Consider the following 22,900-nt stretch of genomic DNA (forward strand, 5'->3'; position numbering starts at 1 on the left):
TATCTATCTGGACATCCATATATCTATATCTATCTATTTAGACAGCTAGATTTTTCTATCTAGACATTGATCTATCTAGACAGCTAGATCTATCTATCTATATCTATCTATCTAGACAGCTAGATCTATCTATCTATCTATCTCTATCTATCTAGACAGCTAGATCTATCTATCTCGCTATCTATCTATCTAGACATCTATCCATCTATCTATCTATCTAGACATCTATCTAGACATCTATCTATCCATCTAGACATCGATCTAGACAGCTAGATCTATCTATCTAGACATCTATCTAGACATCTATCTAGACATCTCTATAGACATCTATCTATTCGTCTGTTGAAAATGTTCGAAAATGAAGTGATGTCAAATATTTCACTGTACTACCTCATAACCAGATAATGAGTATATAAAAAGAAGAAAATAATACTTAAAATAAAAATGGTGTGCTTTATTTATGTTTTTATTTTTTACAGAGCAATCTTTTAACCGCTTTGTTAAACAATTTAAGTTATTAGATGTACTGTGCTACCTCAAGAGCAGATAATTAGTATATAAACATCTACTGCCACCTACTGATATGGATGACTATTACAGTTCCTCGTCTGAAGATAGCAAAAATACTCAATAATGGCCTGATTTTTTGGAAATATATATATATTAGAAAGCGAGGGACATTCCCGATGTTGAGGACATTTATTACAAAGTTTCAGAATAAAGAAACTTTAAAGGACCAGAAGTCAAGAAAGGGATCGGAATTTGTTTCGGTTACTCTCTTATAGGAGAAAGGCGTGGATTAATTATTATTATTATTATTATTATTATTATTATTATTATTATATTACAAGACAGAAGAAAGGATCTCAATAAATAAGAGACTTTGAATTGAAACTGCACAAAGCTGGATTTTGACGTTTGTACCATAAGATAAGGGAAAGTACTGATACGAAAGGATACAGCCAGTGAATGTTTCCCTCAAATATGTGGCTGAAATTAATATATATTCTTTTATCTTTGTTTTCTTCAAAGTCTTCATGCCACGTCTAATCTCGTTGCATACAATTTTTCACAAAATTAATATCAATGACGGTAAAGACCATTCTATCCTATTCTCCGAACAGAGCGGGGAAGACGAGGACTACAAAAGGATTTACAGCAGGAAGATCAAACCCAGACTCAAGTCGGAAGATCTGGCGGAAGGCGTGGACGTTCGAACCGAGCGCCACAGCAGCACGAGCAGCGACGGAAGCACCATCACCACCGTCACGCGCCGCATCACCACCTACACCGTCGACATGCCGGTCGGAATCAGCGAACACATCGAAATTTCCTCTCCCGAATTTAAGGGAGACGGTTCCCCGGGGTTTAGGATCACTTCAGGTAAAACCGGCGCCGACGGAGGCAGTAGGCAGGTTTCCACGGGAGGAAGCGGAGATGTTTTCGTTAGCGATGCCGAAAACGGGGGTTCGGTTTCGGTGACGGGGAAGGTGTTTGTAACAGAAGGCGAGGGCGCCACGGTCAAGTTACCTGGATTCACAGTCAGGGAGTCCGGTTCCGTTCCAAAGATCTCAGTCAGCGGAACTTCTCCGGAAGGTCCGTCTGGAAGTACTAACGTTAGCGTTACAACAAAAAGGTTTCACGTCCAAGGCCCGGATGTAACTCTCGAGCGTCAAGGCGGGGATTTCAAAACCCCTCAGGTAAATATCGTATCATCTGGTTTGAAGTTTGAAGGAAAAACTCCAGGGATGGACAGGAATGTAGAAGTTCCCGACGTGGTCCTCAAAGGTTCAGAAGGTAGCATCAAGGGAAACGGCGAAAAATATTTTCCCAAAGTTGACATTAAATTACCTTCAGGTGGAACGACAATTGAAGGTCCTAAAGTTGATTTTAGTACCTCAAAAGTAGATTTGGACATTCGAGGAGGCGGTAGGTTCAGGGGACCGGAATTGAACATGCCGATCATTTCAGGACCGGAGGTAGATTTACATCTGAAAGATCCCAAAGTCAAAGGTGACGTTGATGTCTCAGTGTCAAGTATCAAAGGAAATATTACGAAGCCGGAATTCAACATCAAAGGTCCTAAAATTGACGTTAAAGGTGCCAGGACAGGGATTGAAATGCCAGGATTTGGTATCAAAGGTCCACATTTGGAAGGTCCGGATTATGACAGCAAGGTTCCAAAGGGAAATATCAAAGTCAATGTCCCTGAGGTCAATATTAATCTCCCCAAAACCGATGTGGATATCAAAGGTCCAGGTTTGGATGTTGACGTACCGGACGTTGACATTGGGAGTCCTGGTTTTAAGATCAAGGGACCCAACGTAAAGATGCCAAAAATCTCTGGCCCAAATATAAACATGCCAAGTTTGGATGTTAACCTGAAAGGTCCAAAAGTCAAAGGAGATGTTGATGTGTCAGTGCCAAGTATTGAAGGAGATATGAACGTTCCGGATGTAGACATCAAAGGTCCAAGAGTGGACATCAAGGGACCCAAGGGTGGATTTGACATGCCGAAAGTCAAAATGCCAGGATTTGGCATTAGAGGTCCTAAACTAGAAGGTCCTGATGTGGATATCAACCTTCCAAAGGCAGATATCGACGGGAGTGTCCCAAAAGTTGATGTCGGTCTCCCCAAAATGGATGTGGACATCAAGGGTCCAGCTTTGGATGTTGAAGTACCGGACGTTGATATTGGCAGTTCAGGTTTTAAGATCAAAGGACCGAGCATGAAGATGCCAAAGATTTCAGGCCCAGGTGTCAACATGCCAAGTTTAGATGTCAATCTGAAAGGTCCGAAAGTCAAAGGCGATGTCGATGTGTCACTGCCAAGTGTCAAGGGCGATATCAATGTACCGGATGTGGACATCAAAGGTCCAAAAGTGAACATCAAGGGATCCAAGGGTGGCTTTGACCTGCCGGGATTCGGCATTAAAGGGCCTAAACTAGAAGGTGCCGATGTTGGTATCAACCTTCCAAAGGCAGATATTGATGTCAATGTCCCAGATGTTGATATCAGACTCCCAAAAACAGATGTTGACATCAAGGGTCCAAGAGTGGACATCAAGGGACCCAAGGGTGGATTTGACATGTCAAAAGTCAAAATGCCAGGATTTGGCATTAGAGGTCCTAAACTAGAAGGTCCTGATGTGGATATCAACCTTCCAAAGGCAGATATTGACGGGAATGTCCCTAAAGTTGATGTCGGTCTCCCCAAAATGGATGTGGACTTCAAGGGTCCAGGTTTGGATGTTGAAATACCAGGCGTTGACATTGGTGGTTCCGGATTTAACATGAAGGGACCCAAATTGAAGATGCCCAACATTTCAGGTCCAAATATCAGCTTGCCAAGTGTGGACTTAAAAGGTTCAAAAATCAAAAGTGACATTGATGTTTCCGTACCAAATATTAAAGGAGATATCAAAGTGCCGGACGTGGACATCAAAGGTCCAAAAGTGGACATTCAGGGCCCCAAGGGTGGATTTGAAATGCCAAAAATGCCTGGATTCAGCATTAAAGGACCTAAACTAGAAGCTCCTGATCTTGATATCAACCTTAAAAAGCCAAATATTGACATCAAGATCCCTGAAGTTGATATCAACCTACCAAAGACTGATATCGACGTCAAAGGTCCTAAAGTTGACATCGAGGCCCCCAAAGGTGGATTTGAAATGCCCAAAATCAAAATGCCAGGATTTGGAATTAAGGGTCCTAAACTAGGAGGTCCCGAGGTTGACATCAACCTTCCAAAGGCCGACATTGATGTCAACCTCCCAGATGTCGATGCCAGTCTTCCTAAAATGGATGTCGGATTCAAACGTCCAGATGTAGACATTGAAGTACCAGACGTTGACATGGGCAGTCCAGGTTGGAAGATCAAGGGCCCAAACATCAAGATGCCAAAAATCTCAGGCCCCAGTATTAACATGCCAAGTTTGGATGTTAACCTGAAAGGTCCAAAAGTCAAAGGAGATGTTGATGTGTCAGTGCCAAGTATCGAAGGAGACATTAATGTTCCGGATGTAGACATCAAAGGTCCAAAGGTGGACATCAAGGGCCCCAAAGCTGGGTTTGAAATGCCAAAGATCAAAATGCCAGGATTTGGCATTAAAGGTCCTAAACTAGAAGGTCCCAATGTTGACATCAATCTTCCAAAGGCAGATATTGACGTCAATATCCCAGAAGTTGATGCAAGTCTTCCCAAACTGGATGTGGACGTCAAAGGTCCGGATTTTGATGTGGGAGTCCCAGATGTTGACATCGGTGGCCCAAGTTGGAAGATCAAAGGCCCAAACATCAAGATGCCCAAAATCTCCGGTCCAAATATCAACATGCCAAGTTTGGACATTAACTTGAAAGGTCCAAAAGTCAAAGGAGATGTGGATGTGTCAGTGCCAAGTATCGAAGGCGATATTAAAGTGCCCGATTTGGATATCAAAGGCCCCAAAGTTGACATCAAGGGCCCCAAGGCTGGATTTGATATGCCGAAAATCAAAATGCCCGAATTTGGTTTTAAGGGTCCTAAACTAGAAGGTCCTGAAGTTGACATCAACCTCAAAAAGCCAGATATTGACATCAAGGTCCCTGAAGTTGATATCAACCTCCCAAAAACTGATGTTGACATCAAAGGTCCAAAAGTTGACATTAAGGGCCCCAAAGCTGGGTTCGAAATGCCCAAAATTAGCATGCCTAAATTTGGGTTTAAAGGTCCAAAGCTTGAGAGTCCAGATGTTGACATCAACCTTCCTAAGGGCAAAATTGACGTCAACCTTCCAGAAGTTGATGCCAGTCTCCCCAAAATGGATGTGGACATCAGAGGTCCAGGTGTAGACATTGAAGTACCAGACGTTGACATCGGTAGTCCAGGCTGGAAGATCAAAGGCCCAAATCTAAAAATGCCCAAAATCTCAGGCCCAAAAATCAACATGCCAAGTTTGGACGTCAACCTAAAAGGTCCGAAAGTCAAAGGAGATGTGGACGTGTCTGCTCCGAATATTGAAGTCCCAGATTTGGACATCAAAGGCCCTAAAGTTGAAATTAAGGACCCCAAGGCTGGATTTGAAATGCCCAAAATAAGCATGCCAAAATTTGGCTTCAAAGGTCCCAAATTAGAGGGTCCTGAAGTGGACATGAACATCCCAAATGCCGATATTGACGTCAATGTCCCAGAGGTTGACGTCAGTCTTCCCAAAATGGATGTGGACATCAAGGGCCCAGGTTTGGATGTTGACTTACCCGATGTTGACATTGGCGGACAAGGTTTGAATATTAAGGGACCCAAATTAAAGATGCCCAAACTCTCTGGACCCAATATCAATATGCCAAGTTTGGATTTCAATCTGAAAGGTCCAAAAGTCAAAGGAGATGTGTCGGTTCCCAAAATTGAAGGTGAAATTGAAGTGCCAGATGTGGACATCAAAGGTCCAAAAGTGGACATTAAGGGCCCCAAAGGTGGGTTTGAAATGCCAAAAATCAAAATGCCAGGATTTGGCATTAAAGGTCCTAAACTAGAAGGTCCTGATGTCAACATCAACCTTAAAAATCCTGATATTGACATTAAGGTCCCTGAAGTTGACGTCAGTCTCCCAAAAACAGATGTTGACATTGACGTTCCAGATGTTGACATTGGTAGTCCTGGTTGGAAGCTCAAGGGACCAAAAATTAAGATGCCGAAAATTTCTGGTCCAAATATCAATATGCCAAGTTTGGATGTCAATCTGAAAGGTCCAAAAATCAAAGGAGATGTTGATGTGTCAGTTCCCAAAATTCAAGGTGACATTGAGGTACCCGATTTGGATATGAAAGGCCCCAAAATTGACGTCAAAGGCCCTAAGGCTGGATTTGAAATGCCTAAAATTAGCATGCCGAAATTCGGCTTTAAAGGACCAAAATTGGAAGGTCCCGATGTTGACGTAGATCTTCCTAAGGCCAACGTTGATGTCAATGTTCCCGGGATTGAATTAAAGGGCCCGAAAATTGATGTAAATCTCCCCAAAACTGATCTGGACATCAAAGGACCAGAAATTGACATCGAGAGTCCCAGTGGAACCCTGAAAGGACACAAGTTTAAATTACCAAGCATCTCCATGCCTGATGTGGATTTCAATCTTAAAGGACCCAAACTCAAAGGTGATGTTGACGTGACGGTTGGAAAAGTTGAAGGTGACATCAAAGCACCAGGAGTGGACATCAAGGGACCCAAGGTTGACATTAAGGGGCCCAAGGCTGGATTTGACATGCCCAAAATTAGCATGCCTAAATTTGGCTTTAAAAGTCCAAAATTAGAAGGTCCTGATGTTGACATCAACCTTCCAGAAGTTGATGCCAGTCTCCCCAAAATGGACATGGACATAAAAGGCCCAGATGTAGATGTTGAAGTACCAGACGTTGACATTGGCGGTGCAGGTTGGAAAATCAAGGGGCCGAATCTAAAGATGCCCAAAATCTCAGGCCCAAATATCAACATGCCAAATTTGGATTTCAACCTAAAAGGTCCGAAAGTCAAGGGAGATGTTGATGTGTCAGTTCCTAAAATCGAAGGTGGTATTGAAATGCCCGACGTGGACATTAAAGGTCCAAAGGTTGACATCAAGGGCCCCAAGGCTGGATTTGAAATGCCAAAAATCAAAATGCCAGGATTTGGCATTAAGGGTCCTAAACTAGAAGGTCCTGATGTTGACATCAACCTTCCAAAGGCCGATATTGACGTCAATGTCCCAGATGTTGATATCAACCTCCCAAAAACAGATCTTGACATCAAGGGTCCAAGTATGGACATTGAAGTTCCAGATGTTGACATTGGCAGCCCAGGTTGGAAGATTAAGGGCCCAAATCTGAAGATGCCCAAAATCTCAGGCCCAAATATCAACATGCCAAGTTTGGATTTCAATCTTAAAGGTCCAAAAGTCAAAGGAGATGTTGATGTGTCAGTGCCTAGTATTGAAGGAGACATTAATGTTCCGGATGTAGACATCAAAGGTCCAAAGGTTGACATTAAGGGCCCCAAGGCTGGATTTGAAATGCCTAAGATTAAAATGCCAGGATTTGGTATTAAAGGTCCGAAACTAGAAGGTCCTGATGTTGACATCAACCTTCCAAAGGCAGATATTGATGTTAATGTCCCAGAAGTTGACCTCAATCTCCCAAAGGCTGATTTAGACATCAAGGGTCCAAATGTTGACATCGATTTACCAGATGTGGACGTCGGTAGTCCAGGTTGGAAGATCAAGGGGCCAAATCTGAAGATGCCTAAAATCTCCGGCCCAAATATCAACATGCCAAGTTTAGATTTTAACTTGAAAGGTCCAAAGGTCAAAGGGGATGTTGATGTTTCCGTGCCTAGCATCGAAGGAGATATTAATGTTCCTGATGTAGACATCAAAGGTCCAAAGGTGGACATCAAGGGGCCCAAGGCTGGATTTGACATGCCCAAAATCAGCATGCCTAAATTTGGATTTAAAGGACCAAAATTAGAAGGTCCTGATGTTGACGTCAACCTTCCAAAGGCCGATATTGATGTCAACGTCCCAGAAGTTGACCTCAATCTCCCAAAGGCTGATTTAGACATCAAGGGTCCAAATGTTGACATCGATTTACCAGATGTGGACGTCGGTAGTCCAGGTTGGAAGATCAAGGGACCAAACATCAAGATGCCCAAAATCTCCGGCCCAAATATCAACATGCCAAGTTTAGATTTCAACTTGAAAGGTCCAAAGGTCAAAGGAGATCTTGATGTGTCTGTGCCAAGTATGGAAGGAGATATTAATGTTCCTGATGTAGACATCAAAGGTCCAAAGGTGGACATCAAGGGGCCCAAGGCTGGATTTGACATGCCCAAAATCAGCATGCCTAAATTTGGATTTAAAGGACCAAAATTAGAAGGTCCTGATGTTGACGTCAACCTTCCAAAGGCCGATATTGATGTCAACGTCCCAGAAGTTGACCTCAATCTCCCAAAGGCTGATTTAGACATCAAGGGTCCAAATGTTGACATCGATTTACCAGATGTGGACGTCGGTAGTCCAGGTTGGAAGATCAAGGGACCAAACATCAAGATGCCCAAAATCTCCGGCCCAAATATCAACATGCCAAGTTTAGATTTCAACTTGAAAGGTCCAAAGGTCAAAGGAGATCTTGATGTGTCTGTGCCAAGTATGGAAGGAGATATTAATGTTCCTGATGTAGACATCAAAGGTCCAAAGGTGGACATCAAGGGGCCCAAGGCTGGATTTGACATGCCCAAAATCAGCATGCCTAAATTTGGATTTAAAGGACCAAAATTAGAAGGTCCTGATGTTGACATCAACCTTCCAAAGGCCGATATTGATGTCAACGTCCCAGAAGTTGACCTCAATCTGCCAAAGGCTGATTTAGACATCAAGGGTCCAAATGTTGACATCGATTTACCAGATGTGGACGTCGGTAGTCCAGGTTGGAAGATCAAGGGACCAAATCTGAAGATGCCCAAAATATCAGGTCCAAATATAAACATGCCAAGTTTAGATTTTAACCTGAAAGGTCCAAAGCTCAAAGGAGACGTTGATGTATCTGTGCCTAGTATCGAAGGAGATATTAATGTTCCTGATGTAGACATCAAAGGTCCAAAGGTGGATATCAAGGGGCCCAAGGGTGGATTTGACATGCCCAAAATCAGAATGCCAGGATTTGGATTCAAAGGTCCGAAACTGGAGGGCCCTGAGGTTGACATTAATGTTCCCAAAGCTAACATTGACACCAACCTCCCAGAGGTTGAAATCGAAGGGCCAGAGATTGATCTCCCAAAAGTTGATGTTGATATTAAAGGTCCCAAGGTTGATTTGGACATTGGAAGTCCTAGTGGTAAAATCAAGGGACCCAAATTCAAGATGCCAAAGTTCTCAGGGTCAGGGATCTCCATGCCTGATGTCGATTTTCACGTTAAAGGTCCTAAACTGAAAGTTGACGATCCATCATTACCAAATCTCGAGGGGGAAATAACATCTCCAGACCTTGATATTAAAGGTCCCAAGGTAGACATCAAGGGCCCCAAGGGCGGTTTTGGATTACCGAAGTTTAAAATGCCAGGATTTAAGAGTAAAAAACTGGAGGGTCCCGATGTGGATATCAATCTCCCCAAGGCGAACATTGACATCAAAGCTTCAGGACCAGATCTTAAAGGACCTGAATTGAACATCCAAGGACCTGGCATTGATATTGAAAGTCCAAGCGGTAAAATAAAAGGACCAAAGTTCCAGATGCCAAAGATCTCAGGACCAGGTATTTCCATGCCTGATGTAGATTTTAATCTTAAAGGCCCCAAACTGAAGGGGGATATCGATGTGTCCACACCAAACATCAAAGGAGACATTGAAGGACCAGATTTGGACATTAAGGGCCCCAAAATTGACATTAAAGGCCCCAAGGCTGGATTTGAAATGCCAAAGATTAGTATGCCAGATTTTGGCATTAAGGGTCCTAAACTAGAAGGTCCTGACATAGACATCAACCTTCCAAAGGCTGGTATTGATGTCAATGTTCCAGATGTTGATATCAACCTCCCTAAAACTGATTTTGACGTCAAGGGTCCTGGAATTGATGTTGATATGCCGGACGTTGACATTGGCAGTCCAGGTTGGAAGATCAAGGGCCCAAACATCAAGATGCCAAAAATCTCAGGCCCCAATATTAACATGCCAAGTTTGGATTTCAATCTTAAAGGTCCAAAAGTCAAAGGAGATGTTGATGTGTCAGTGCCAAGTGTTGAAGGAGATATTAATGTTCCGGATGTAGACATCAAAGGTCCAAAGGTTGACATCAAGGGCCCAAAGGCTGGGTTTGAAATGCCCAAATTTAAAATGCCAGGATTTGGCATTAAAGGTCCTAAACTAGAAGGTCCTGATGTTGACATCAACCTTCCAAAGGCCGACATTGACGTTAACCTCCCAGAAGTTGATGCCAGTCTCCCCAAAATGGATGTGGATATTAAGGGACCTGGTGTTGACATTGATGTACCAAACGTTGACATTGGAAGTCCAGGCTGGAAGATCAAGGGCCCAAACATCAAGATGCCTAAAATCTCCGGCCCAAATATCAACATGCCAAGTTTAGATTTCAACTTGAAAGGTCCGAAAGTCAAGGGAGATCTTGATGTGTCTGTGCCAAGTATGGAAGGAGATATTAATGTTCCTGATGTAGACATCAAAGGTCCAAAGGTGGACATCAAGGGGCCCAAGGCTGGATTTGACATGCCCAAAATCAGCATGCCTAAATTTGGATTTAAAGGACCAAAATTAGAAGGTCCTGATGTTGACATCAACCTTCCAAAGGCAGATATTGATGTCAACGTCCCAGAAGTTGACCTCACTCTCCCAAAGGCTGATTTAGACATCAAGGGTCCAAATGTTGACATCGATTTACCAGATGTGGACGTCGGTAGTCCAGGTTGGAAGATCAAGGGACCAAATCTGAAGATGCCCAAAATTTCAGGTCCAAATATAAACATGCCAAGTTTAGATTTCAACCTGAAAGGTCCAAAGCTCAAAGGAGACGTTGATGTATCCGTGCCTAGTATCGAAGGAGATATTAATGTTCCTGATGTAGACATCAAAGGTCCAAAGGTGGACATTAAGGGGCCCAAGGGTGGATTTGACATGCCCAAAATCAGTATGCCTAAATTTGGCTTTAAAGGACCAAAATTAGAAGGTCCTGATGTTGACATCAACCTTCCAAAGGCCGATATTGATGTCAACGTCCCAGAAGTTGACCTCAATCTCCCAAAGGCTGATTTAGACATCAAGGGTCCAAATGTTGACATCGATTTACCAGATGTGGACGTCGGTAGTCCAGGTTGGAAGATCAAGGGACCAAACATCAAGATGCCCAAAATCTCCGGCCCAAATATCAACATGCCAAGTTTAGATTTCAACTTGAAAGGTCCAAAGGTCAAAGGAGATCTTGATGTGTCTGTGCCAAGTATGGAAGGAGATATTATTGTTCCTGATGTAGACATCAAAGGTCCAAAGGTGGACATCAAGGGGCCCAAGGCTGGATTTGACATGCCCAAAATCAGCATGCCTAAATTTGGATTTAAAGGACCAAAATTAGAAGGTCCTGATGTTGACATCAACCTTCCAAAGGCCGATATTGATGTCAACGTCCCAGAAGTTGACCTCAATCTCCCAAAGGCTGATTTAGACATCAAGGGTCCAAATGTTGACATCGATTTACCAGATGTGGACGTCGGTAGTCCAGGTTGGAAGATCAAAGGACCAAACATCAAGATGCCCAAAATCTCCGGCCCAAATATCAACATGCCAAGTTTAGATTTTAACCTGAAAGGTCCCAAAGTCAAGGGAGATCTTGATGTGTCTGTGCCAAGTATGGAAGGAGATATTAATGTTCCTGATGTAGACATCAAAGGTCCAAAGGTGGACATCAAGGGGCCCAAGGCTGGATTTGACATGCCCAAAATCAGCATGCCTAAATTTGGATTTAAAGGACCAAAATTAGAAGGTCCTGATGTTGACATCAACCTTCCAAAGGCTGATATTGATGTCAACGTCCCAGAAGTTGACCTCAATCTCCCAAAGGCTGATTTAGACATCAAGGGTCCTAATGTTGACATCGATTTACCAGATGTGGACATTGGTAGTCCAGGCTGGAAGATCAAGGGACCAAACATCAAGATGCCTAAAATCTCCGGCCCAAATATCAACATGCCAAATTTGGATTTCAACCTAAAAGGTCCAAAGGTCAAAGGAGATTTTGATATGTCAGTCCCCAAAATCGAGGGTGATTTTGAAATGCCAGATGTGGGCATCAAAGGTCCAAAAGTGGACATCAAGGGACCCAAGGGTGGGTTTGACATGCCGAAAATAAAAATGCCAGGCTTTGGTATTAAAGGTCCTAAGCTAGAAGGTCCCGAGGTTGACATCAACCTTCCAAAGGCAGACATTGATATCAACCTACCAGAAGTTGATGCCAGTCTCCCCAAAATGGATGTGGACATCAAGGGCCCAGGTTTGGATGTTGACGTACCTGATGTTGACATTGGCGGTGCAGGTTGGAAAATCAAGGGGCCAAATTTGAAGATGCCCAAAATCTCAGGCCCAAATATCAACATGCCAAGTTTGGATTTCAACCTAAAAGGTCCGAAAGTCAAGGGAGATGTTGATGTGTCAGTACCCAAAATCGAAGGAGAAATTAATGTTCGGGATGTTGACATCAAAGGTCCTAAAGTTGACATTAAGGGCCCCAAGGCTGGATTTGAAATGCCCAAAATCAAAATGCCAGAATTTGGTTTCAAGGGACCTAAAATACATGGTGACGCTGAGGTTCCGGGGATCGACATTCAAACTCCAGATGTTGATGTCAGTCTACCCAAAGTTGATTTGGACATTAAAGGTCCTAATGTTCAAAGTCCAGAAGTTGACTTAAGTCTCCCGAAGATTGATTTGCCAAAAGCTGAACTTGACGTTGGAGATGTTTCAGTTGATGTTCCAGGATTCAACATCAAGAAACCCAAATTCAAAATGCCCAAGTTTGGATTCAAGGGCCCTAAAGTAAAGGGTCCAGAAATCGATTTGAAACAGACCCAAGGAGATATAAAAATCAAAGGAAAGACTGGAAGCATGGAAGGACTGGATGTAGACTTGGACATATCTGGGCCCAAAATCAAAGGACCCAAATTTAAAAGGCCCAAATTTGGCTTCAAGCTTCCTAAAGTTGAACTCCAAGGAGCTGATCTAAATGTTTCCAAAGGTAGCGGAGAAATTGAAATACCAGATGTGGACATCCAAGGGCCTGAAATAAAAACCGTGGATCCCGATTTAAAAATAAAAGGACCAAAAGTAAAGGGGACGAAATTTTCGATTCCAGATGTTGATTTTAATCTCGAAGGTCCTAAAGTCAAAATGGACACGGACATAACCCTACCGCATGCTGACATCAACCTCCCCAATGTTGATGTTCAAGGACCTCGTGTGGATTTGAAGGGACCCAAAGTAGATATAAAGGGACCGGATCTTGATATCGATGGTGCAGGTGGGAAGCTCAAAGGACCAAAATTCAAGATGCCCAAAATCTCTGGACCAAACATCAACATGCCAAACCTGGATTTCAATCTGAAGAGCCCCGATTTCAAAGGAGATGTCGATGTGTCTGTGCCAAGTATTGAGGGCGATATTAAGGTCCCCGATATGGAAATGAAGGGCCCTAAAGTCGACATTAAGGGCCCAAAGGGTGGATTTGAAATGCCAAAGATCAAAATGCCAGAATTTGGCATCAAAGGTCCAAAGCTAGAAGGTCCTGACGTAGACATCAACCTTCCAAAGGCCGATATTGATGTCAATGTCCCAGATGTTGACATCAAGGGTCCTGGAATTGATGTTGATATGCCGGACGTTGACATTGGCAGTCCAGGGTGGAAGATCAAGGGCCCAAATCTGAAAATGCCCAAAATCTCAGGCCCAAATATCAACATGCCAAGTTTGGATTTCAATCTAAAGGGTCCAAAAGTCAAAGGAGATGTTGACGTGTCAGTCCCCAAATTTGAAGGTGACATTGAAATGCCGGGTGTGGACATCAAAGGTCCAAAGGTTGACATCAAGGGCCCCAAGGGTGGATTTGAAATGCCTAAAATCAAAATGCCAGGATTTGGCATTAAGGGTCCTAAACTAGAAGGTCCTGATGTTGACATCAACCTTCCAAAGGCCGATATTGATGTCAACCTCCCAGAGGTTGACGCAAGTCTACCCAAAATGGATGTGGACGTCAAGGGTCCAGGTCTGGATATTGAAGCACCAGATGTTGACATTGGCAGTCCAGGTTGGAAAATCAAGGGGCCAAATTTGAAGATGCCCAAAATCTCAGGCCCAAATATCAACATGCCAAGTTTGGATTTCAACCTAAAAGGTCCAAAAGTCAAAGGAGATGTTGATGTGTCAGTGCCAAGTATCGAAGGAGATGTCAACGTTCCGGATGTCGACATCAAAGGTCCAAAAGTGGACATCAAGGGCCCCAAGGCTGGATTCGAAATGCCTAAATTTAAAATGCCAGGATTTGGTTTCAAGGGACCAAAACTAGAAGGTCCTGATGTTGACATCAACCTTCCGAAAGCCAATGTTGATGTCAACCTCCCAGAATTTGACGCAAGTCTCCCCAAAATGGATGTGGACATTGAAGGTCCAGGTCTGGACATTGAAGCACCAGATGTTGACATCGGCAGTCCAGGGTGGAAAATCAAGGGGCCAAATCTGAAGATGCCCAAAATCTCAGGCCCAAATATCAACATGCCAAGTTTGGATTTTAATCTTAAAGGTCCAAAAGTCAAAGGAGATGTTGATGTGTCAGTGCCAAGTATCGAAGGAGATGTCAACGTTCCGGATGTCGACATCAAAGGTCCAAAAGTGGACATCAAGGGCCCCAAAGCTGGATTCGAAATGCCTAAATTCAAAATGCCAGGATTTGGTTTCAAGGGACCAAAACTAGAAGGTCCCGATGTTGACATCAACCTTCCGAAAGCCAATGTTGATGTCAACCTCCCAGAATTTGACGCAAGTCTCCCCAAAATGGATGTGGACATTGAAGGTCCAGGTCTGGACATTGAAGCACCGGATGTTGACATCGGCAGTCCAGGGTGGAAAATCAAGGGGCCAAATCTGAAGATGCCCAAAATCTCAGGCCCAAATATCAACATGCCAAGTTTGGATTTCAATCTTAAAGGTCCAAAAGTCAAAGGAGATGTTGATGTGTCAGTGCCAAGTATCGAAGGAGATGTCAACGTTCCGGATGTAGACATCAAAGGTCCAAAAGTGGACATCAAGGGCCCCAAGGCTGGATTCGAAATGCCTAAATTTAAAATGCCAGGATTTGGTTTCAAGGGACCAAAGCTAGAAGGTCCTGATGTTGACATCAACCTTCCAAAAGCTGATATTGATGTCAGTGTCCCAGATGTTGACTTCAATCTCCCAAAAGCTGATTTAGACATCAAGGGTCCCAGTGTTGACATTGAAGTACCAGACGTTAACATTGGAAGTCCAGGTTGGAAAATCAAGGGGCCAAATTTGAAGATGCCCAAAATCTCAGGCCCAAATATCAATATGCCAAGTATGGATTTCAACATAAAAGGCCCAAAAGTCAAAGGTGATGTTGATGTGTCTGTGCCAAGTATTGAAGGAGATATTAATGTTCCGGATGTAGACATCAAAGGTCCAAAAGTGGACATCAAGGGCCCCAAGGCTGGATTTGAAATGCCTAAATTCAAAATGCCAGGATTTGGTTTCAAGGGACCAAAGGTAGAAGGTCCTGATGTTGACATCAACCTTCCAAAAGCCAATATTGATGTCAACCTCCCAGAAGTTGATGCCAGTCTCCCCAAAATGGATGTAGACATTAAAGGACCAGGTGTTGACATTGATGTACCAGAAGTTGACATCGGCAGTCCAGGCTGGAAGATCAAGGGCCCAAACATCAAGATGCCCAAAATATCAGGCCCCAATATTAACATGCCAAGTTTGGATTTTAACCTGAAAGGTCCAAAAGTCAAAGGAGATGTTGATGTGTCAGTGCCAAGTATCGAAGGAGACATTAATGTTCCTGATGTAGACATCAAAGGCCCAAAAGTGGATATCAAGGGCCCCAAGGCTGGATTTGAAATGCCTAAGATTAAAATGCCAGGATTTGGTATTAAAGGTCCGAAACTAGAAGGTCCTGATGTTGATATCAACCTTCCAAAGGCAGATTTTAATGTTAAAGTCCCAGAAGTTGATGTAGCCCTTAAAGGTCCAGATGTTGATATTGACGTTCCAGACGTTGACATTGGCAGTCCAGGTTGGAAGATCAAGGGACCAAACATGAAGATGCCCAAAATCTCAGGCCCCAATATCAACATGCCAAGCTTGGATTTCAATCTAAAGGGTCCAAAAGTCAAGGGAGATGTTGATGTGTCAGTCCCCAAAATCGAAGGTGATATTGAAATGCCAGGTGTGGACATCAAAGGTCCAAAGGTTGACATCCAGGGCCCCAAGGGTGGATTTGAAATGCCCAAAATCAAAATGCCAGGATTTGGCATTAAGGGTCCTAAACTAGAAGGTCCTGATGTTGACATCAACCTTCCAAAGGCCGATATTGATGTCAATGTCCCAGGTGTTGATATTAACCTCCCAAAAACTGATGTTGACTTTAAAGGTCCAAGTGTGGACCTTGAAGCTCCAGATGTTGACATTGGCAGTCCAGGCTGGAAGATCAAGGGCCCAAACATCAAGATGCCTAAAATCTCCGGCCCAAATATCAACATGCCAAGTTTAGATTTCAACTTGAAAGGTCCGAAAGTCAAGGGAGATCTTGATGTGTCAGTCCCTAAAATCGAAGGTGATATTGAAGTGCCAGATGTGGACCTCAAGGGTCCAAAGGTGGACATTAAGGGCCCCAAGGCTGGATTTGAGATGCCAAAAATTAACATGCCTAAGTTTGGTTTTAGAAGTCCAAAATTAGAAAGTCCTGGTGTTGACATAAACCTTCCTACGGTCGATATTGACGCCCCTGATGTTAACATCAAAGGGAACCTTCCCAGAGCTGATTTGTCCATGAAAGGACCTGAAGTGGATTTTGAGGGGCCACGTGTTGACATTGAAAGTCCAAGTGGTAAGATCAAAGGACCCAGGTTCAAGATGCCTCACATATCCATGCCTGATGTAGATTTTCATTTGAAAGGACCTAAAGTCAAAGGTGACGTTGATATGTCAGTACCAGGACTTGAAGGTAATATTAAAGCCCCAGAACTGGATATCAAAGGACCAAAGGTTGAAGCTAAAGGCCCCAAGGGTGAATTTGAAATGCCGAAATTCAAAATACCAGGATTTGGCATTAAAAGTCCAAAATTAGAAGGACCTGATGTTGACATCAACTTTCCCAAGGCTAACATCGACGTCAATGTCCCTGAGGTTGGACTCAAAGGTCCAGAAGCGGATTTGAAAATCCGGGGCCCCAAAATGGAAATTGACGTACCTGATGTTGACATTGATACTCCAAGTGGAAAGATCAAGGGCCCTAAATTCAAGATGCCCAAAATATCTGGTCCCAACATCTCCATGCCAGACTTCCATTTGAAAGGTTCAAAAGCCAAAGGCGACATAGATTTGTCCGGACCTAATTTAGAGATCAATGCCCCCGGAATCGATGTCAAAGATCCAAATTTGGACATTAAGGGTTCTATGGGTGGGTTTGAAATTCCCAAATTAAAAATGCCACAATTTGGCTTTAAAGGTCCAAAAGAAGAGGGTCCCTATCTTGACATCAACCTCCCGAAGGCCGATATCAATGTCCCTGACGTCAATCTCCCAAAAGCTGATATCAACATCAAAGGTCCAAAACTAGACTTGGAAGGACCGGCTGTGGACATTGAGAGTCCCGGTGCTAAAATCCAGGGACCCAAATTCAAGATGCCAAAGATCTCAAGTCCAAATATCAACCTGCCGGATGTAGATTTCAATCTTAAAGGTCCAAATATGAAGGGAGGCATTGAGACACCGGAATTGAACATCAAAGGTCCAAAAGTTGACGTTGAAGTACCAGATGTCAACTTTGACAGTCCAAGTGGAAAGATCAAGGGTCCAAAGATCAAGATGCCCAACATTTCTGGACCAAACATCAACATGCCTGATTTCAATCTGAAAGGTCCGAAAGGAAAAGGTAATATTGACGTGTCAGGACCCCATTTAGAGGGAGAATTCAAAGACCCAAACATTGACATTCGGGGTTCTATGGGCGGATTTGAAATTCCTGGACTAAAAATGCCAAAGTTTGGCTTCGCAAAAGTTGAGGGATCTGGCATTCAAGTACCTAATGTTGAATTTCAAGGTCAAGGAATCGACGTCAGTCTTCCAAAAGCTGATATCAAAGGACCCTCAATCAGTGTTGAAGGTCCAGACCTTGACATAGATAGTACTAGCGGTAAGATCAAAGGACCAAAAATCAAAGCCCCGAAAATCTCAGGCCCAAACATCTCCATGCCGAAAGTCGATTTAAACGTAGGGAGTCCTGACCTAAAAGGTCCAACGTTTAGTGGAGGAATCAAGGCTCCAGAATTAGAAATCAAAGGTCCGAAAGGTACCTACGAAGGTCACATAGAAGGTGACTTGTCCTACCCTGACGTCGACGTCAACATCAAGGGCAAGAAAGGGAAATTCAAACTCCCAAAAGTAACCGGAAAGGTCAAGAAACCTGATTTTGACGCTGAGGCACCAACGGTTGACGTGACCGCAGGAACCGCAAACATTAAAGTCCATAAAACCAAAGTCAAGAAGCCCATTTTTGGTAAACTTCAATTCCCCGACGTGGAACTCGATTTAAAATCCCCGAAAGTAAAAGGTGATGGATCCTTTTCTGAGGAGTTGAAATTCCCCGCCGGTGAGTTACACGGGTCCGCTAGCGGTAGTTACGAAGGCTTGGACGTGAAACTAAAAACGCCGCATTTCAAAATTCCGGATATCGAGATCTCTCCGGCAGGCGGGGTGTTTAGAGGCCTTCAATATCCTGAAGGTACCGTCACCTTCCCCAAACTGAAGATACCACAGTTTGGTTTTAGTCTGCCGGAGACCGAGTCTAGAGGTGGCGACGGTAAAGTTTCGGCTGGCGGGGAACTGCATTACTCAACCGATATCGCGGTTTCCAGTCCGGAAATACGGCAAAGTGAAGGAAGGATAAAAATGAAGGTCCCCAATTTTTTCGGCAAGTCCAAAGCGAAAGGCAGAAGCACGGGGGACCTTCAGGGAGTGGAGGTGGACCTGGGTTCCGGCGCGAAGGGGTCTAAAGGTTTGACTGTCCATAGCGGAGACTTCCAAATGGAGGGCGGGGCCGGGGTCAGCGTCTCACCCAAAGGCAAGTCGGCGTCACTGGATCTGTTCAAGAAGTCGAGGCACCGGTCTTCGTCTTTGAGCGACGAGGGCGAGCTGGCGGTCGTGTCCCCTTCGGGACACCTCCAGGCAGAGGGCGGTGAGGTTTCTTTAGATGTTAAAGGACCAAAAGTTCAAGGAAAGAAAGGAAAGTTGAAGTTCGGAACCTTTGGAGGTTTTGGTTCCAAGTCCAAAGGCTCGTACGAGGTCACTTATGGCGAAAGTGGAGAGGTGGGAGTAGAAGGTAGCGCAGGTGTGTCCAAATCCAGATTGTCCTCATCGTCCAGTAACGAGGGCGGGGCAAAGGGGGCGCTCAAGTTCCCCAAATTCCACATGTCGGTCTCACCCAAAAATGAGTGAACGGGTGATTTTCAGGATCTGAAATGTTAACCAGGCGGGAGTGTAGGTGTGTCCAAAACCAAATGGTCCTCATAATCCTATAGTGAGGGGGTTAATCCACATTATTCCTGGAGCAAGGAAGGCGGTTGTCGCAGAGGGGACGCTTAAGTTCACGAAAATCCAGTTTCCGGTATCGCCCAAAATCCAAGAATTACTAAATTTCACGATCCAAAATTTGAACCAACGTGTCCATAACCAAAATGTCTTCACAGTCCTCTAGTAAGGGAGGGTTGTACTCATGGTCCACTCGTGGGAAGGCAATGAAGGGGACGCTGAAGTTCTTGAAAATCCAACTGTCGGTGTTACACGAAAACAAGTGAATTCCCGAATTTCGAGATTCAGATTTTTCACGAGGTGGGAGTAGAAGGTAGTGCAGATCCCAGATTTTCCACTTTTTCCAGTATTGAGAGGGATTTTCCTAATTGTCCAGTAGGGGGCGCCCAAGTTCACAAACAACCAACTGTCGGTGTTACACAAAAACGAACGGATTTACGAATTTCACGATCCAAATTTTTTAATGGGAAATTATAGCCGGTATGTCCAAATCCAGATTGTCCTCATCGTCCAATAGGTTGTCCTCATTGTCAAGTAGCGGGAGTGTTCTCGACGTACCCCAAAAACGGGCGAATCCCCATCCTTCCCGATCGGAAATGTTACGAAAATTTGTTACTAAATATACGATCAAACAAAAACGGTTCAAATGATCGAATTGTAAATAAAATGTAATAAATATTGTTTTCCTGTACATAGTCCAGATTTATTGAGAATATACCATCCACTAACGATACTATTTGCTTCGTCCTTATTGGTTGTTCATGAGTGGGTGTGGTCAACTGTCCATTTTTTTTACGCAGTAGTTATTTCGAAGGAACGCGTAGTCCGAACCGATAACACATGTAAACCGTTTTAATTTGAAGGTTTTTTTTTTGTATAATCTTTTTTTTTTTTCGGGCAAAGTTTTATCAAACCTAAGTTCATATTTTAGAAACGATTTTCTGTCCTCATTTTTTTGTTTCTAACCTGTTTATTGTACAGTTTACCTGGTTCTTTTTTTGCACCCTTCATACAGCATACAATTTCACAAGTAATAATAAAAACGTGTTTTGAATTTCCGAGAATTTCGATGTTATATGTGCAAAGTATGAATTGTCGGTTTTACCTTTTCTGTGTGCATTCTGTCTGATAAACTAATTAAAATGTATAGAATGTATCAACTTTTCTTGTTGTTTGTGTTTATTTATTTCCAAAGCGTGTTACAACATATTGTTTTATCAAAACACATTTTTATATCTCTCTTATATCATGTTTGCTACTGTTAGGGAAAAAACTATATTACTAATGTATTGTTTACTAAATTGTTTGAATAAGTTATCTGACTCCATTAACCAAACACAAACTTCATGCTCCTAACAATGCATGCTCTTTTCTTAATGGGAAAAAGAATAAAGATAGCCGGCATTTTCACACGGGGGCAGATTTATTTTCTTAAAGTATTATTCTAAGTGAATTCTATCAAATTAGCCGAATTATTGTCGCTCGAGGCTTCTTCGAGCCTCCTTTTTCGATTGTCCCTCTTATTCTCCGATCTGATCTCCCATCTCTCCTTCCGTCTCCCGTTTTCTGTCCACGTCTTTTCAAAAGCCGGCGCGTCGGCCCCCCATGGAGTGTGCTGACTCCTCCCATGGGCGTGCTGACTCCTCCCCTGGGGTGGGTCAGGTGCCAGCTTCACCACCTCCTCGCCGAAAGGCGCCGCCATGTCTAAAGGAAACTCATATCAGCAAAGCTTATCAGCTCAAAACAATGCCGACGTCCTTGTGCGTCTAGCGTTCTCCCGTCAGCACTCACAAGAATTCTGTTATCAACATACGTCTGATGCATTCCAGACAACCTAACCTTCTAATATACCTTGAAGAAAAACAGTCAGTGAATCTCTCTACTGCATGAAACTGAGTACATGTACTTACAAATGTAGTTAATTTTAAAATCTCCTTTATGGTCAAATGTAAAAAATTCTTCACTACTAATCAGCATATGTCTATATGTTTTTACCATGTTTAAACAGCATTAGAATTGTTTAAATTCCATTTGAAAGGTCCAAAAGACATTAGACATTAGCAGAGACATTAGCATTGGGAGCTAGCAGCCAAGTTCATTGATCAAGCATTAACTGCTAAAGTATTTAGCATTGAAGACAAAAGTGATGCAAGTGGACAAAGTGAAGCTAGCTACCGAAACAGATGCTATCCACTAAATCCGCTAGCTGCTACGTTAACAAAAATGTATTGCATCAGGGGTTTTGTTTATATTTTTTTATCAAAATGTACAATAATTAACATTTGTATAGATACTAGCAGTAAAAGCTAGCAGCTGAATCCAGAAATTATATGAGCATTAGTGGCTAACAGCTAAGTTCATGAAACAAGCATTAGCTGCGAAATCTTTTACCATTAATGAATGAAGCGATGAAGCTGGCTAAAGTGAAGCGAGCTACCAAAACAAACGCTACTCACTAATGCCGTGACAAAATGTATAAAATCATAGGTTTTGTTTATCTTTTCTGAAAAATCTAATGTAGAATTAATTAACATTTTATACAAGTCCTACCATTAAATGCTAGCAACTGAATCCAGAATCCACATTAGCATGAGCGGCTAGCAGCTAAAATAACGAAACAAGCGTTAGCTGCTAAATCATTTAGCATTGATGACTGAAATGATGCAAGCGACTAAAATACAGCTAACTACCAAAACAGATGCTATCCACTAAATCCGCTAGCAGCTACGTTAACGAAAATGTATAGGATAAGGGGTTTTGTCTATTTATTTATTTTTTATCGAAATGTACAATAATTAACATTTGTATAGATACTAGCAGTAAAAGCTAGCAGCTAATTCCAGAAACTATATGAGCATTAGCGGCTAGCAGCTAAGTTCATGAAACAAGCATTAGCTGCGAAATCTTTTAGCATTAATGACTGAAGCGATGAAGCTGGCTGAAGTGAAGCTAGTTACCAAAACAGATGCTAGTCTCTAAGACCGTGACAAAATGTATAAAATCATAGGTTTTGTTTATCTTTTCTGAAAAATCAAAATGTTTGGACAAAGCCTACCATTAAACGCTAGCAACTGAATCCAGAATCCACATTAGCATCAGCGGCTAGCAGCTAAATTAATAAAACAAGCCTTAGCTGCTAAATCATTTAGCATTGATGACTGAAATGTTACAAGCGGCTAAAATATAGCTAACTACCAAAACATTGAAAAATCAAATCGTACACGTAATTATTATTTATACAGATATTAGCATTACCAGCTCAGTAGCCTAGATGGTAAGGCGCCCGCTTTGAGACTGGGAGGTCGGTGGTTCGCGCCCCGGCCGAGTCATTCCTAAGACTTAAAAAGTGGTCGGCGGCGCCCTCTGTTGGCTGCGGCTGCATCGGCTCGCTACAACGGGTCAGGTGCAATCGACATTTCGTTCTGTGTACATTGTTACACAGAATGACAATACAAGGAAATTATTATTATTATTATATTATGTTATTTAGCATTAACGATAAAGTGATGCTAGCGGATAAAGAGAAGTTAGCCACAAAAACAGAGGCTATCCACTGATGCAGATAGGCAGCTTCAAAA

The 22,900-nt window shown here is 42.9% G+C and overlaps 1 protein-coding gene across 1 annotated transcript in view; it reads left to right on the top strand.

Annotated features, from left to right (window-relative positions):
* Positions 1–20,478, top strand: part of ahnak (AHNAK nucleoprotein) — a 65,840-nt gene extending 45,362 nt beyond the window's left edge. The window contains exon 6 of the mRNA XM_088343956.1: positions 1,125–20,478. Coding sequence (XP_088200082.1) covers positions 1,125–19,229 — 18,105 coding nt within the window. The 3' untranslated portion in view covers positions 19,230–20,478. The remainder of the gene's footprint in view (positions 1–1,124) is intronic.
* Positions 20,479–22,900: the final 2,422 nt, after the last annotated feature.

This window comes from Urocampus carinirostris, chromosome 9, assembly GCF_059441175.1.
Source record: "Urocampus carinirostris isolate Australia breed hairy pipefish chromosome 9, RoL_Ucar_1.0, whole genome shotgun sequence".
Classification (NCBI taxonomy): Eukaryota; Metazoa; Chordata; class Actinopteri; order Syngnathiformes; family Syngnathidae; genus Urocampus; species Urocampus carinirostris.